This window comes from Mustela nivalis (assembly GCF_964662115.1).
Source record: "Mustela nivalis genome assembly, chromosome: 3".
Classification (NCBI taxonomy): Eukaryota; Metazoa; Chordata; class Mammalia; order Carnivora; family Mustelidae; genus Mustela; species Mustela nivalis.
This window is the reverse complement of record NC_139022.1, coordinates 116,564,058-116,581,758: the sequence shown is the minus strand read 5'-3', so window position 1 is coordinate 116,581,758 and position 17,701 is coordinate 116,564,058. Positions and strand designations below refer to the sequence as shown.

Genomic DNA, 17,701 nt, shown 5'->3' with positions numbered 1-17,701 from the left:
CCTGTAACAGATTCTGATTAATTGAATTCATTGACCAAAGCCAAGGATGTTTTCTGAAGGTGAAAGCATGAACTGTAGCCCTTAGCTTACCCTACTACATTCTGGCAGCCTGGGATAGCAAAGATAGCATAGTCTTTAGGGTCACACAGACAAGTTCACTCACTAGGAGGGTGATCTTGGACAAGTCACTTGACCCATCTGAGCCTTGGTTTTTCTCCATAATGTGGCAAAATGATATCTATCTCATGGGGTAGTTCTGAGGACCACAGAAGGAATAATACATACAAGGCACGTAGCTAAATGTTAGTGTCATCCCCTCCCTCCCCTGCTCCGCCTAGAAGGCAGTGTAATCCAAAAGGCCTCCGTAGTACAGTCGCCTTTTCTAAATGACTCTCCAGGTCCTCAGGCCCTCAGTTGTTGCATCTGTGCATTGGCTCCCAGCTCTGTAACAAGGGCACTTTGAGGATGGGAATAAAATGCCCAAGTTTCTTGTCCCACTTGCTGTGAAGTTCTCAGGAATTCTGAGGGACAAAAAAACTATAAACATGTACATTTCTAAGCTGTTGTAATTGGGCAATTTGATAGCAGAAGCCTCCTCAGAATATGAGAAAATCAGTATTCATATACCTAAAGTAGTGAAAGCTGCCGACGAAGTAGCTGGTCTTTGGCTCCCCCAAATCTTCCCGGTTTTCCCAGTTAAAGAAGGCATTCCCTGTTTGATTCACACAGGCAGTGCCACATCTGCAAGTGTGATTAGTGACCCAGCCTTTCTTTCTATTCAGCATACTAGAAAGCTTGGCACCTTCTGGGTCTTTTCATTGTTTCTGTTTGAACTCTCTCACCGCAGCTCTGTCGAAATGCCTTACAAACCCTTTCCTTGTGGCCTCCACCTTAGCCTTGCACCAGAATAGAGAGATGATAGATCCAGACAAGTTCTGCAGCCTCTGCCATGCAACTTTCAACGATCCTGTCATGGCTCAACAACATTATGTGGGCAAGAAACACAGGAAACAGGAAACCAAGCTCAAACTCATGGCACACTATGGGCGGCTGGCAGACCCTGCTGTCACTGATTCATCAGGTAAGAGGGCCCTGCTCACACCCAGAGCTGGATCAGGGCCTGACCAGTGGAATTCCCCAGACTACCAAGACTCTGCCCTTTTCTTCCTTACATCTCCTAAAGCAGGCGTTGCAAACTCAAATACCTAAAGAAACCAGACAGGAAATTGAAATAAGTGAAAGAGCCAAGAGGGGATTTGATCAGCTGAAGCGTATGTGCCTCTCCAGCGCAGCTCCAGCTAGGTACTACCATATCTTCAGTTTTTCAAAAGAATCTAGAAAGTCAGATTTCTTTAAGAATTCCTCTCATTTTTAGGGGTGCTGGGCTGGCTCAGTCAGTAGACCATACGACTCTTGGTCTTGGGGTTGTGAGTTCAAGCCCCATGTTGGGTATAGAGATTATCTAAAAATAAAATCTTAAAAAAAAAAAAAAAGAAAGAAAGAAAGGAAAAATTCCCCCTCAGTTTTAAATGTGCTACTAAATTTTAAAAACATTAAATCTTGTGTGAGTTAAACCTGTCTGCAAGCCAAATTTGGGCCAGGGCCACCAGTTTGCAACCTCTGACTTATGCTCCCTGTCATCCACTTTCCTGTGTGAAGACCTCAGTAGCCTCTGTCATTTGGAGTATCTTCAGGGCCCCTCATCTCTCAGCAGCTCAGGCCTGCCTATATCCCTGGGACAGTGTGGTAAAGGACACCACTCTCAGAGAACATTAGTTTTTCCCTGACTTCAAAATGCCAGTCAGCATCAGAGGAGTAAGCATTTGTGAAGAGTAAAGAGCCCATCACAATATGCTTCTGGCTTATAATAAGAGTAGGGAAGGAGAGGGTTATTATTTTTTCTCTTTTGTTCTGTCAGTAAATATTTATCGAGCACCTACTGTGTTCCTTTATTGAGGTATAGTAGTGACCAAGACTGACACAGTACCTGTCTAATGGAGCCTACATAAGCACTCATATGGGTCCTCAGGTTTTCCATCCAGGCCACGGAGGTACAGCACCAGTCAACACTTGAGGCCGCAGTGGCATCCAAGTACAAAAAACTTGGCCTCAGGGAGCCTGCTGCTTAGAGTCATCTGTGTTCTTGCCACAGTCCTGGAAAGGAGAACACCCAGATGCTGTAGATGTTCCACATATATGAGCAAGGGGAGAGATCATGCCTCTCTAACAACCCCAAACACAAAGCAGCCATTCAACACAGGGTGTCACTGAGCAGTACTGACAAGATGAGATGGGCATGAAAGAGTGGCTTCAGCAGGGTGCTATGGACTGTTCTTCCAATGCCACTGAAGGATCCTGCATTACAAACTTCTTCAAAATTGGATATTTACCTCTTGTTCCCACTTACAAGCAGTGCCTTCCCCTTTAACAGGATCAGCCCCATACGCTGAGGAATCTGGAAACTTCAGAAACAATCCTCAGAACCCTTCTTCTATGACTCCCTCCTATTTTGGCCCAAGCCTGATAGAAACAACACAATAGCTGGATCATGCCCCATGTTGGGTATAGAGATGCAGGGTTCTCTTGCCGCTGACCCTTCTTTGCTCCAGCTCCTGGCCCTCCTTTATTTGGCACTGCCCTGGTCATTTCCTATTTATCTCTGGCTACTGCCAGAGAGTTTTACTGCCTAAAACACTGCTGTGTTTTAGCTGCTTATCTTAACTTCTATCCATTCTATTCTTTTGTCTTAAGCCAAAACCTTTCAAAAGCCAAAACCTCCATTCGTCTAAGGCTAATTACCATACTTAATCCTAGAATTTTTATCCTAGGTCCTATTTTCTTGCTTAAGGCATCTGACTGCTTGACAGATCAACCAGAATTTTTCATGAAAACCTAGACCCAGGACAGGGGTATCACACCCCCTTTGATATGAACATGTATATTATTAATATAACTCCCGCAGCATTCCTAAATGTAGGTATGATTTTCCCATTTCACACAAATAAAGAAGTTGATACTCAGAGCGACCTGCCTGAAATCATACAGCTCCAGGATTGTGGCCAGAGGGCCAACAAAGAGGGTAGCCTTTGTTGGGGGTAGTAGCCTCAGTGGGGGGTAGCCTCAGTGGAGCATGCAGCTTTCTCCTGCTCTAAGGGTTCTATGCAGCTCCAAATGGCATGGTTTCCTCCTGGGTGGCAGGCAGAGTCCTGGGGTGTGGCTCAGTGGTCCCCAATCTGGAGGGCCTAGAGGCGAGGCCTCTGGGGAGGGAAGCCTGAAAAGCCAACCTAGGGTTAGGGTTAGGGCCTAGGGGCATGGCAGGTCTATTCTTCCAGCACTGAGGCAGGCTCCCCAGGGGCGCTGAGTAGAGGTCAGGGATGGCCAGCGTTTTTAGACAACTCAGGCTCCACTGCACCTGGCATTTTGTGCGCTTTCTCGCAGGGTTGGGGCCACAACTGCTAGGAACCACAGGCCAGGCCCAGGCGGCTCCGCTGAAGGCCCCTGCCACCAGAAGCGAGTTCAATGGGGTTTCCGGCCAATTCTCACAAACTTTCTACCCAAATTGATATTGATTTGGGCAGAAATCTCGTGAGAATTGGCCAGCATTGTGCGGTCATTTGAGCCTTGAGCGCCTGGTGTTGGGAGCACATTCTCGCTAGGTGCGTGGTGCAACCGTCCAGGACCATGGGCCGGTCAAGGCGGCTCCCCTAATGTACCCTGAGGTGATCTCCTCCGGGGAAGAGTTGAGGGAGAGGGTCAGATTGAGCACCAGCCTCGGGGTTTCTGTCCTGGGGGTATGCCAAAGGTAGGGGTGGCCTAGAGGGGGGGTGGGGCATGCAGGTTTCCCCCACTGTGAGGGTCTGCGTAGCTCCAGACAGTGCATTTTCCTCGTGGGTGGCAGGTGGAGTCCTGGAGTGTGCCTCTGGTCCCCAATCTAGAGGAGTTCAGGGCCAGGGCTCTGGGTACAGAAGCCTGAAAACCCAACCTAGACATAGGTTTAGGACCTAGGGGCATGGCAGGCCTGATCTACCAGTGCTGAGGCGGGATCCCCAGGCGTCCAAGTTGAGGGCCAGGGTCAGGCCAGGTTTGTGACCGGGGGTCACTGACAGTGGAGTGGCCTCAGAGGGGCATGCAAGTTTCTCTGGCTCTGAGGGTTCTGCACAGCTCCAAACAGCACGGTTTCCTCCTGGGTGTCAGGCGGAGTCCTGGGATGTGGCTCAGGGGTCCCAAATCTGGAGGTCTTGGGGACCAGGCCCTGGGGACGGAAGCCTGAAAACCCAACCTAGAGAGGTAGGGTTAGGGCCTAGCGGCATGGCAGGCTGGATATGCCGGTGCTGTAGCGGGATCCCTGGGGTTGGGGACAGTGGTACCGAGTTGAAGGCACGGGTCAGGTGGCACGTCAGGCTCCAGGTTTGTGGCCGGGGCCACCGAAGGTGGGGGTAGCCTCAGGGGGGCACACAGGCTTCTCCTGCTCTGAGGGTTCTACGCAGCTTCAAATGGTACACTTTCCTCCTAGGTGTCAGGTGGAGTGCTGGAGTGTTACTCAGGGGTCCTCAGTCTGGAGGGCTTGGGGGCCAGGCCTCTGGGGACGGAAGCCTGAAAAGCCATCCTAGAGGTAGGGTTAGGGCCTAGGGGCCTGGCAGGCTGGATCTGCCAATGCTGAGGCGGATCCCCAGGGGGCCCAAGTTGAGGGCAGGGGTCATGTGTCATGTCAGGCTCTGGGTTTGTGGCCAGAGAGGTTGCCGAAGGGGGGCATGGTCTGATGTTATTAAGTGACAGTCAGTGTATGTCTTTGTCTGTAGTTCCGTCTGGCTCTAAGACTTACACTCCTTTCTCCTGCCTCCAGCTCTGAGTATACTTGGCAGGAGGCTTTCCAACTGCAGGACGTCTGTAAAGGCACCAAACCTACTCTGACCCCCTTCTACACAGAGGTGGGATGCTGGTCTAGGATATGCAAAGCAGTGACTTTAGCTGACAGAGATTCCACCTTAGCAAAGGTTTTAGGTTGATTAGAAGCTTGACTTTTCCCTTCTGGCCTCTGCCAAAACTTAATTACCCAACTTTTTTTTTAAAGAAGATTTTATTTGACAGAGGGGGAGAGAAAGAGAGCACAAGCTGGAGAATGGCAGGCAGAGGGAGAGGAGTGGTTGAAGATGTGGGACTGGATCCCAGGACCTTGCGATCATGACCTGAGCCAAAGGCAAACTCTTAACTGAATGTTAGTCCCGAGTGTGCAACTCTTGATTTCAGGATTGTAAGTTTGAGCCCCATGTCGAGTGTAGAGATTACATAAAAATAAACTATTTTATTGTTTTTTTTTTTTAAGATTTTATTTATTTATTTGACAGACAGAGATCACAAGTAAGCAGAGAGGCAGGCAGAGAGAGAGAGAGAGGAGGAAGCAGACTCCCTGCCGAGCAGAGAGCCCGATGCGGGACTCGATCCCAGGACCCTGAGATCATGACCTGAGCCGAAGGCAGCGGCTTAACCCACTGAGCCACCCAGGCGCCCCAAAAATAAACTTTTTTTTTAAATTTTTTTTTAAAGATTTTATTTATTTATCAGAGAGAGAGGGGGAGAGAGCGAGCACTGGCAGACAGAATGGCAGGCAGAGGCAGAGGGAGAAGCAGGCTCCCAGCCGAGTAAGGAGCCCGATGTGGGACTCGATCCCAGGATGCTGGGATCATGACCTGAGCCAAAGGCAGCTGCTTAACCAACTGAGCCACCCAGGCGTCCCCAAAAATAAACTATTTTAAAAAAGAAAAGAAAATGGGGCACCTGGATGGAACAATTGGTTAAGCATCTGACTCTTAGTTTCTGCTGAGGTTATGATCTCAGTGTAATGAGATCAAGCCCCACTTTGGGCTCTTTGCTCATCGTGCATTCTGCTTAAGATTCTCTCTGCTTCTCTACCCTGCTCTCACTCTCTCTCTCTCAAATAAATAAATAAATAAATCTTCCTTTAAAAAGTAGGGGGCACCTGGGTGGCTCAGTTGATTGAGTGCCCAGCTCTTGATTTGGGGTCAGGTCATGATCTCAGGGTCCTAGGATCAGGCCCCATGTCTGACTCTATGGGGAATCTGCTTGGGATTCTCTCCCTCTCTCTCCTTCTGCCCCTCCCCCTGCTCGCACACATGTGTGCACTCTCTCTCTCTCTCTCTCTTAAATAAATAGACAAATCTTTAAAGAAAGAAAGAGGGGCGCCTGGGTGGCTCAGTGGGTTAAGCCGCTGCCTTCAGCTCAGGTCTCCTGATCTCAGGGTCCTAGGATCGAGCCCCGCATTGGACTCTCTGCTCAGCAGGGAGCCTGCTTCCTCCTCTCTCTGCCTGCCTCTCTGCCTGCTTGTGATCTCTCTCTGTCAAATAAATAAATAAAATCTAAAAAAAAGAAAGAAAGAAAAGGAAACAAACGGGTTGACTTAAGATGGGGGAACAAAGATCAAGGAAGGCTTCCCAGAGCATAAGGAGAATAGAGTTAGGCAAAACGATCCTGGGCAGAAGATGAACAAGCATCCAGTCATGGTTATGTTAAGGATTTGGGCCTGTTAGCAGTGGAGAAGGTAGACAGAAGTAAATGGATTCAAGAGCTACTTTGGAAGTAGAATTGCCAGAATTTGGCCATCACATATGGGAGGTGAGGGGCACCTGGCTGGCTTAGTCAGTAGATCGTGCAGCTCTTGATCTTGGAGTTGTGAGTTCAACTCCATGTTAATGAAACAGATTACATAAAAAGAATATCTTTACAAAAAAAAAAAAAAAAAGTGGGAGGTGAAGGAAAGGGAATAGTCCATAATGGTGACCAGATTTAGTCTTAAGCTAGTAGGTGGATAGCCAGGTTTCATCAGCTTAAGTTTAAGATGCCCATGTGATATCCAAGTAGGTAGATGGATATATAGATCTAGACCTCAAAGGAGAGGTTTGGTTTAGAGATACTGCCAGATGCTAGGTCAGTAGCTATTAAATATTGGTAGGTTTCATATGTTTTAGGTGGTAATTAAAGTCAGGGGCATGAACGCAACCCCCTAGAGAGTTTAGAGAGAAGAGCTGAGGGTCTACAATTAAGCCTTCTGCAAATGCTGTCCATTAATGCTTAAAAAGGACCTGAATTCTGATTGCAATCATGTTTCCCTTAAATTCCTTCAAGGGATTTATCTTCCAGGAAATACTTGAAGATACAAAGGAATCAAATGTAGCCGGGACCATTGGCTGGATTTTTGGAGTAGAGGTGATCATTGGTGTTCACAGTAGCTACAGTTGCCATGGAAGGCTGATTTAAAGATATTCTCCACCTCTTTACCAGACTGACCCATGGAACCCATAAGAGTAAAATAATGCTAGTGATGAAAACTCACACTTGTTGAGCACTTACTATGTGTCAGATGCTTTTACTTAAATCATTACAATAACCTTATGAGGTTGATACTAATATTAACCTCATTTTATAGGTAAGGAACCTGATTCTCAGAGAAGCCCCACTTTTACAAATGAGGAAACCAAATCTCAGAGAGGTTAAGTAACTGGCCTGTGGTCCTACAGGTAAGAAATGATAGAGCTGGGATTTGAGCCTAGGTGATCTCACTCCGGAGTTGTGAAACTTTAGGATGGCAGATGATTAAAAAAGTGTCAGAACCAGAGGGCTCTTGAAGTTATGCGTACAGCTGCCTTGTACAGCTAACATTTGGCTTGCTAGAATAAGTATAGCCTTTGTGGCCAGCCAAGTGAGTTTGCCACTTCCTAACTCTGTGTTCTTGGACATGTGATTGTGCCTTATTTTCCTCATCTATAAAATAATGATAATGATTCTCACAGGATCGTTATGAGGGCCAAACAAAGTAATACAGTGTGCATGGCCTATATCAGATACTTAGTTAATAATATTGCTTTTTATTATAAGCATTATGGTTATCAGTTATAGGGTAATTGGCTTATAGTTGAGAAAAGCTGAGGATCAGAAAGTGGAAGGGAGGGCGCCTGGGTGGCTTAGTTGGTTAAGCAACTGCCTTTGGCTTAGGTCATGATCCTGGAGTCTTGGGATCGAGTCCCACATTGGGCTCCCAACTCCACGGGGAGTCTGCTTTTCCCTCTGACCTTCTCCATTCTTATGCTCTCTCTTACTGTCTCTCTCTCTCTAATAAATAAATAAATATAACCTTTTTTAAAAAGTTCAAAAAGAAAAAAAGAAAAGAAGGGAGGAGAAGGGATTTCACCAACATCACATGAAGGCAGAGCCAGAAGTTCAGCTCCGTATCTTTGCTCCTGACCATGCTTTCTACTAGGCAATGGATCAGAGCTGGTAGTAAGACAGGGTGTCTGTTAGCCCCAAGGTAGAAAGACAGATTAATTTTCATAGCAGGTATTCCCATTAATTACTGTTATTGCAAGCCCAAGGAGAGGGGCGGTTTCCCAGAGATCTCTCAGCGAAGAACATTCTTAATGAGGCCACTTAGCACAGTCATGGTAGAAAAGACAGTTACACCAAATGTCACCTCTTTGTTCTATCAGTTTTTTATTTACTCAACAGACAGCTAGTCTGGACCAGGTTCAGTTCTGGGGATGCTGCAGGGGATGAGGAAGTTCCCAACCCCAGGAAGCACATAGACACACAGCCTGTGCCCCCCTGAGCATTGAGGCCTCTGGGATTCTCATCAGGGCCAACCACCTAACCTCACTCCACCATCCATCCTCAGAAGGGCATTAACTGTCAAAAGCAGCAGTCCCCAGGTCCCTTTTTATTGGATAACTAAACATCTTGATTTTTATGTTTCAGCTGGGAAGGGCTACCCCTGCAAGACGTGTAAGATAGTGCTGAACTCCATAGAACAGTATCAAGCTCATGTCAGCGGCTTCAAACACAAGAACCAGTGAGTATTCATCCTTTGAAATTCAAGGGTCTGCAACAAGAACTCAGGGCTTCTAAATTAAAACAAAGCCAGATATTCCTTTGCTAAACTGGTATCCTGGCAGCCTTTTCTCAGTCAACAGATCAATCAGTTAACAGAAAGAAGTGTCTCCTTTGTAAGTTTTTCTCCGATCACCTTCTCTGCAGCCTTTGGACCTGCTGGGCTGAAGGTTTTCACAGAGAAACATAGTTTCCTTAGTGGTCTTCTAAAAGTACTTAGATTTCCTGCCTTCAGTAGTCTGACTAGGGAAGCTTTTTTTTTTTGTTCCCACCAGTGGCACGAAGAATCTAGTCTTGATTGCCATCAATTCTATGGCAAGGGCTCCCTCTACAGGTTATTACCTAATATGACCAGGTTTCTTCATTCCTTGATCAAATATTTATTGAACACCCTCTGAGTGGTGGCTAAGACAGACCCAGTCCTTGCTCTCATGACCTTACATTCTGATGGGGAGGCGGGGGAGACAAACAATAAACAAGTAAACAACTAATAGTTACAAACTGTGATAAGTGCTTTGGAGTAAACAGAATCAGTCATCTGTTATAATAACTTGAAAATGACTAACATTCTTTGAGCCCCTATTCTGTTACAGGGCATATACCAAGCAGATTCTCTCAGGTAATCCTCACAACAGCCCTAAGAATAAGGGATTATTGTTACAGATAGGCAACCACCATTCCAAGTGACAGTGTGAGGTAGAGCTTGTAATTCATACTGAGGCTTGCCTGGCTCACAGCACACTTCTCCAGGGCATGATGCTTACAAGAAGGCTGTGGCACAATGTGATATGAGGCAACTAGGGCCTGGCCAAGGGAGGGTTCACGTGGTTCCGTCCCTTCCTTTCAGAAGGGACCTGGGTAGTAGGGACAGTGTGCCACTAGGTAACCATCTGAGATGGAAATGCCCCCATTTTACCAATGAGGAAACTCAGGCAAGCAAGTCTCCTAAATGATTTCTTTGACTTTGGTGGTAGGTCCTGTATTGCTCACAGAGCTGAATGAATTAAAGGTGGTAGAAACCCAGACTATTAGAGTCAAAATGTCCTTGGTCCTTTCTGCCTGAAGTTTCCTCTCCCACATTGCAGCAGATCTTATTTATATGTGTTTAATATGTATTTTTATATTGGAGGATTCTTGAGGCTTCTTTTAGGTTTGACAGAAGCCCCTGTAATCCAGCCTGGGGCTCACTCCCATTTTAGTATACCTCCCTTGCAGCTTTACTGGTGGCAGTTTCAGTACACCACCTAGAACCAATCAGAGCCCTGCCCTAGGGCTACCCCATCTTGAAAATGATAGCGTTTACTATTTTCTTCCTATACTGCCAGCTGTGTGATTTTAGGTGAGTCAGTAAACCTCTCTGAACCTCCACTTCCTTTTCTGTAAGATTATAGATAGGATTTGTGGAACACCTTATTTATTTATTAAAGATTTTATTTATTTATTTGGCAGACAGAGATCACAAGTAGGCAGAGAGGCAGGCAGAGAGAGAAGCAGGCTCCCTGCTGAGCAAAGAGTCCCATGCGGGGCTCAATCCCAGGACCTGAGCTGAAGGCAGAGGCTTTAACCCACTGAGCCACCCAGGCGCTCCTGGAACACCTAATTTAATCTCATTTAATTCGCAATAGCAGCTCTGAATGAAAGCCACACAAACCCCCCTTTTCCAACCCAAGGAAACCTAAAGTCAGGTAGGTTAAGTGACTTGCCCAGGATTGCATAGTTACTTGGAATTAGACCCAGAATTCAAATGTTTTGATTCCAAAGTGTATTCATTTTGCTCTGACATTCCAAATGGAGCTCACTATCCTCACCTGATAGGATGACATGAAAGTTAGAAATAATATATGTGTAGTACTAGTACCAAAAAGGGGAGCTATTAAAGATAAGCTTTCATTCATTCAACAAATATTTAATGAGTACCTATTATGTGCCATGCCCTGTTTGGAACACTGGGGCTACAGTAAGAACCAAGACCAGTAGTGTTCCCTGAACTTTTGGATCCCTATCTAGTGGAAGAAGCAGATCCTAAACAAATGCATAAACAAATAAAACAATATCAGGTGTTGCTAGATGCCCAGAGAGTGGGATAGAGAGGGACATGAAAGCCACTTGTGACTCAGTGTGAGGGGGAGAATGGTCAGTCTATACTATCCAGGTCATATAGGGCCCTGTAGGCAGAATAAATGGTGTGGTATAATGGAGAGACATAGGCTGCCATCCTGAATCAAGCACACTCTCAAAAAGCTTACTGGTGGGGGCGGGCGCGGGGGGGGAGTTAAAAATAACAACAAAACAACACTAAAAAGCTTACTGGGGGCAGGTGACTTACACTTTCTGAACTTTAGTTTCCTCATAAATAAAATGGAGGTACTATCTCAATCCTTATCAAATTGCCATGAGGATAAAATAAGATGCTGGCAGCAAAGCACCAAGCATTGTGCCTAGCTTCCAGTGGCCCTCCGTAAAGGAGAGCTACCCTCCTTATTACTCCAAGGCCCTGGAAGAGCTGTATTATCCTTAGAATAAACTACTTGGATAAACCACCACAAACTGACCCTGTACATTTATTCTTTCTCAAATTGCAGGTCACCAAAAACAATGGCATCCCCCCTGGGCCAGATTCCAGTGCAAAGGCAACCCGTTCTGAAAGACTCAGCCACATTGGAAGACTAGAGATGTTTCTGTCCAGCACCCAAGGTTGAACCAGCCATGAGCCAGCTTCCTGTGACCATGGTCAGCCGTTGGCTCCCTCTTCCTTGTTTCTTATACCTGAAGAACACATAGGCCTGAGGCAGCAGATAGCCTCTGATTGGCCCAGGCAAATCCACCCCTGCTCTACCCCTTTGGAATGGACCCTGTAGGTCAGGATGAGAGAAAGGGGTGGATCTTGAGAGGACTTGGGGCCTCACAGGGTAGTAGTTTGGAGGATGGCCTTTCCCTTTCCCAGCGTCTTTGGGCCATATGTCATGAGTCCTAGACCTGTCTTTCTCTGCAAGTCAGTTTTGAACCAGTCTCTGTAGCTAAAGAACTGAGCTCTCCCTGGGCTCTAGGCAGCTCCAGTGAAACCTGGAGCTTTCACACCAGACCTTGGCCTAGGAGGGAAAGGGTAGATGGAAATGGCTGTCCCATGGAAGCTTGGAGCTAATATGACTCCCCCTTTCCCCAAAAAGTACAGGCTTTCCTGAGCCTGGGACCAGATGCTGGCCAGTTAGACAGTTTTCACCCACTGTGAAGTTTCCTCCGAGAGCAGTGATACAGTCCTGGCAGAGCAGTCCTATCCTTCCTGCTCCTTCTCTGCAGTTCCTGAATGGTGCTAAGGATTTGCAGCAGCTGGAAAAAAGCTAGAGCGGGAGGAAGCCTCAGTATCCTGTGGGATCATGGAAATCTCCAAGGGGGTCCTTTCCCCTCCTCTGTCAGAGAGGTGCTCTGACCCAGGGACATGTGGGAAAGTTCCCACATGCAAGTTCCCTTGAAGGTTCTGTGCCCTTAAAGGCAAACTGCCTCATGCCAGCCAGCTCAGAGGTTCATTGCTGCTCCTTGGCTCTACTAGCCCTCTCCTTCTCCTTATGCAGCAGACCACCTGCCCAGGTTGCTGTGGTGCTAGCCCTCTCCCATCATCCACCAGGAGATGCCTGGGTGCCAGGGAACAGGATAGGACCCCCAGGAAAAGAAAGGAGAGCTGGTACAGGTTCTGCAGTGAGGAAAAAGATGTTCCCTGGGCTCCAAGCTTAGATTTCTCCAACTCTGCTGTGTTTTATACCCTAGGACTTCACTTGTAGCTTTCAAGCAGGAATTCCAAGGAGTGTCACCATCATAGGCCCCTCTTCATTGAGTCAGAGAAGCCCCTAGTTGCTCTCGTGGCCTCTTCCCCCTATTGCCTATCCCTTTGCCTGTGAAATGCCTTTACTTATTGTGTATGGGTGTGTGTGCGTGTGCTTATGCTTTGTCTCTTGGTCACTGAAGCATCTAAATAAAGAATTTCTCCCATGAGCCAGACTGCAACTTAACAGGCCTGGGATTTGGTGCCATATTGCCGTTGGATCTAATATGCGTGTCTTCACCCCTCTCGGACTCCCAGGGCTCTAAACACTGACCTTAAGAGGTGAGACAGAGATAAACATCTAAATTGCCTGGCAACCTTGTTGAAGCCTTCCCAGGTGCCCTAAACTTAATACGATCTCATCCATTCATCTGCCTCCCTGTCACTGAGGGCTTTATGGAGCTCTTTAGGAGGGTTAAGCTGAGAATCTACTTTGTTTGAGAGGATCGTTCTGGCTGTTCAATGGAGAAGAGATGCAGGAGAGCAGGGCAGGAGACAGACAGGGAACCCCAAATGGAGGCTGTGTCCAATATGGCTCTCTCCAAGCTAATCCCTTCAGGGCTAAGACCTAGCCTCTTTCATCTCTACTTCTCTAATATGGAGTGGTGTGTCATGAAGTGTTTGTTGAGTAATGAATGTATGAATGAATGAGTGTGTATACAGAAAGATGCCTTTCCTTACACAGCTCTTCTTCAGCACTGGCTTTGTTCCATCAACTTATAAGCCTAGAGATTCTTGCAGAAAGCTTTTCTATGACCCAGAAATGAGCTAGGGAAGGAGTATGTGTGATGGCCTCAGGAGCCCTTTGTCCAGCATTTGTCTCAGACAGCCAGATCTGAGAAGAGTATGCATGCAGCCTCAGCCCCCATTCTTCACCCAGCAAACTGTTCTTGCGTACCTGCTCTTGACCAGCTGGGAAGGGCCCTATGCGGTCCCCACGATGGGTTTTCAGTTTTCAGCATCCAAAGTCCCGGACTGTCCCAGAAGTTTCCCTGGAATCCTTCTTACCTTATACAGGATGTCAGAATCAGCCTTATTGATCAGGCAAAGAAATGAAGGGCAGAAGGGTGGGTGGGCTGCCAGATCATTAGCTGTAGCCCATAAGACCTCTTAGTCTATGTTTAGAAGTCACTGCTAGCCATGTGCCCAGCCCTGTTGGCAAGAGGGCACAGGAGTAAACACTTTCTTGCCATTGGGGAGCTCATACACAATAAAGATCACTATGGCAATGGTGAGAGGATCATACAGGGTATAGTGAGAATGCCCAGGACACAGGCACTAACTCAGCTAAGGGTATGAAAAAGCTAGAGAAGTTGGGAAACATGCATTTGATCTGCGTAACAGCCTTTTGAGCTAGGTAATCATATCCCATTTTATAGAAAAAACTTTCAAAGAGATACGGTATTTTGCCCAAGGTCCTGCCACTAAGAAGCAACAAATGGAGAGTGGAATCCAATTCTCTAGATTCCTAGTCTAGAACCCTTTCCAAACAAGGACCAGAATCCTTCCCACAGGACCCCTGGGCCTGGCTCACCCACCTTCTGGCAGAGCTATGGTCTCACAGAGCAAACAACCATAAAAGAGATTAGACAAGGCTCAGTGGTTATTTTATATTCCAAGTCCCCCCAATACTTCTCATAATTTTACCCAAGATTCCCAGTGTATTAGACTTCAATTATAACTGTAAAAAACTGAAATCAAAATGATTAGCAAAAAAGGAAAATTTACCGATTCACCTAATGAAAAATTTCGGTACAGGGATGGCTAGATCCAGGTTCTGACACAGTGTCATCAGGAAGAATTTAATCTCACTCTTCTTTCCTCTGTGTGGCCTCTTTCTCAGGTGAACCCCCTCCAAGGAGGTAGCAAGATGGCCACTGGCAGCTCTAGGCTTTTATCCTGATAGAAGGCAACTATAGTCTAGAAAGAACATCTTTTCTTACTAGCTCCAAGAAAAAAAATCCTGGATTGATTCATTAGCCAGCTTGGCCCTGTCCCAATTCCTAAACAATCACTACAACTAGGGGAAATGGTGCCCCGATATGGGGCCTGGGATAGAGTGAGTCTACCTAAAACACTTTGGAAGAGAAAAGGAGAAAGTGGCTTCTTCCAAACCAGGGGAGAAGAATGGTTTTAGGTAGGCAAAAAGTAACTGCTGTAAGCCAGACCCAAAAATTGTCTGTATTTGAAATACCACTTTTTCCCTAACTTGCTGAGCTACATTTTGTAATGTGCTCTAACTTTTCAAGTACAGTTTGATAATCCTGACATATGTGTCCACATCTGAGTAATCACCATCCAGATCAAGATACAGAACATTGCCAGATCCCCAGAAGGTTCCCTTGTTCCACTTCCTAGTATTTATCACCTAGAAGTAAACACTGCTTTGACCTCTATCACCATAGACTAGTTTTGCTTGCTCTTGAATTTTATAAAATGGAATCACATCCTCTTTTGCTCAATATCATGTCTGTGAGATTCATCCATGTTTTTATGTGTGTCAGAAGTTCATTTTTTTCATGCTGTGTAGTAGTAGTCTGTTACACGAATACACTGCAATTGGGTTTTTTCCATTTCGAACTATTATAAATAAAGCTCTTGTGAAAAGTTTTATATGTGTCATTTGGTGTGCATGTACACACATATACCCAGGAGTAGCATTGTTGTATCATAGGATAGGTGTGTGTTTAGCTTGTCGAGATACTACCAAATGGTTTTCCATTGTGGTTCTACCAACTTACCAATTTGCCAGCACTTGGTATTGTCAGTCTTTCTAATTTTGGACATTGTTGTGGCATGTGGGAATTTGAACCCAAGGGTTCATACTGACTTCATATCAGGGCCCCTCTTACTTTGAGCATCCCAGCGATCAGATTTGAATTTCTCTAGCCTGGGATGATCTCTCATGTCAGTGCTCAGGACCCACAATACCCAATCCAGCAGGCTCCAACAGAGCCAATGGCTCTGGTGGTGAAGGAGGGTCTCATGGAGGGAGAGGCATCAGCCCTAATGAGGCAGTCTAGAGTAGCAGCAAAAACTCGGGCTGGAATCAGGCAGCCAGGGTTCAGATCTTAGCTCTGCAGAGCTGTGTGATCTTGCTGAGCTGCCCTGTACCTAAGGGTGAAACATTAGTATCTACCTTTTAGGGTTATTTGGGGAATTAAAAGAATAGATACATATGAGGGCGCCTGGGTGGCTCAGTGGGTTAAGCCGCTGCCTTCAGCTCAGGTCATGATCCCAGCGTCCTGGGATCGAGTCCTGCATCGGGCTCTCTGCTCAGCAGGGAGCCTGCTTCCTCCTCTCTCTCTGCCTGCCTCTCTGTCTACTTGTGATTTCTGTCTGTCAAATAAATAAAATCTTTAAAAAAAAAAAAATAAAAGAATAGATACATATGAAACAATTATGGTACCTAACCGATGACAAATACTATGAAAATGAGGACTATGTAAATGTTCCTTATATTATTGGCCTGAAGTAAGCTCTGGGTCTCCCTGGGAATGTGAGGCTAGAAGCAGATGGCATCTGGCACAGAGTCCTGTATTAAGTGTCAATGATTTATGAAATGCCAGAAACCTCATTCAATCTGATTGGGGCAGGGGGGCAGGGCATGCTAACCGGAGATTGTTCTTCCCTGGGCTTCAGCCAGAAATCACCTTTCACTGCTAAGGAACCTCAGTTTATCCCAGGCACCTCAGGGCACCTCAGGTTCTGCAGCCAAAGACATCCAAGGAGAAGACAATGGAATCATGCATATAAAGCTCTTAAAGCAGAGCTGGATGAAAAGCAAGTTGGGATATAATAACCTCTCAGTGCAGACACCCAGCTGTGTATTCAGCCATATAGTAGCCATGAAACATGTCATTAGGGATACTGGTCTGGGATTCTGGGTCTCTAGGTGTTAGTATGAACCCTGCCACCAACTTCATGTGACCTGAAGCCTTGCTGTCGTCAGGTAGAAGTTGTAAGAAGTCATAGTTTGAGCCCAAGTGCTGAAGAGGTAGTGATGGGCAGTTAGAGGTTCTTCCCAAAGCAGGTAACAAAGCCCTTCCCTCACAGCAGCCTCTACTAGATGAGCTGTTCCCATCCCTGACCAGACCTTCCTTCTGTTTAGCTGTCACTACTGTCAAATAGAATAGGAAAAAACACTTTCTCCCACTGGCCCTCTGTTCACCTAACAGCCTCACCTACTCTGTCCTGTGCCAGGTCTACATTCAAGGTGCATCCCTGTCTAAGACTCACTGTCCTCCATAAATGCTGCGTCATCTGTCCGGAGTCTCCAAAACTCAGAAGAAACCTTAGTTCTGTAAATGGGTCATTGCTACAGCGCAATGACCCTGTGGCCACTAGGTGGAGAACGCGCTTTTTTTTCCCCCTCCTGGGCAAAGTAGAACAGTCCCAGGACCTCACTATTTGACTAAAGACTGAAGAGAATAGGATGACTTTTCCTGAGCCCCTGTATTTTGATATTTCATTTAGCCCTCAAGACAACTCAGAAAGGCTTGATTTCACAGTGGAAACTCAGAGGCAGAATTTTAGAGAGGTTACACAACCAAAAAGTAGCAATGGAGATAACTGACCACTGTGTTTCCACATCTTTGTTAGCACACCGGCTCGCTCTACCTCCAAAGGGCCCCTCCCCATTCTTTCAGGACACTTCCTTCCAGAGGACACTGTTTGAAGGCCAGTCACCTGCCCAGGAGAACACCTGATGGCCGCCCTACTCATCAGCTTTTCTCTTACTGTTTTCCCATGGGTAATATCTCTCTCCCATTCTTCCACCTATAGTCCTGTGACCCTGAGAGATGGATCCCACTCCCTGGATGAAGCCGTGACCTAAGCCTGGGCAATCAGGATAAGTCTGGGGCTGTGGGTAGCCATCTTTGCCAGCATGTAAAGACAATCTGCATGAAAATTAAGTCATCACAGAAGAAAACAGCTGAGAGTTGAGAAGTGACTGATTTCTGATGAGCAGCTGGATCCAATCAGGCC

The 17,701-nt window shown here is 46.4% G+C and overlaps 1 protein-coding gene across 4 annotated transcripts in view; it reads left to right on the top strand.

Annotated features, from left to right (window-relative positions):
- The window catches only part of ZNF346 (zinc finger protein 346), a 34,657-nt gene extending 19,334 nt beyond the window's left edge, over positions 1 to 15,323 (top strand). The window contains exons 5-8 of one of the 4 annotated variants that reach the window (XR_014309561.1): positions 848 to 1,081; positions 7,442 to 7,532; positions 8,764 to 8,857; positions 11,478 to 15,323. Coding sequence is in view for 2 of the 4 variants with exons in the window: in XM_082723146.1 (XP_082579272.1) it covers positions 848 to 1,081; positions 8,764 to 8,857; positions 11,478 to 11,565 (416 nt within the window). In the remaining 2 variants the exon portion in view is untranslated. The remainder of the gene's footprint in view (positions 1 to 847; positions 1,082 to 7,441; positions 7,533 to 8,763; positions 8,858 to 11,477) is intronic. The other 3 variants (XR_014309562.1, XM_082723146.1, XM_082723147.1) reach the window with 3 other exon arrangements.
- Positions 15,324 to 17,701: the final 2,378 nt, after the last annotated feature.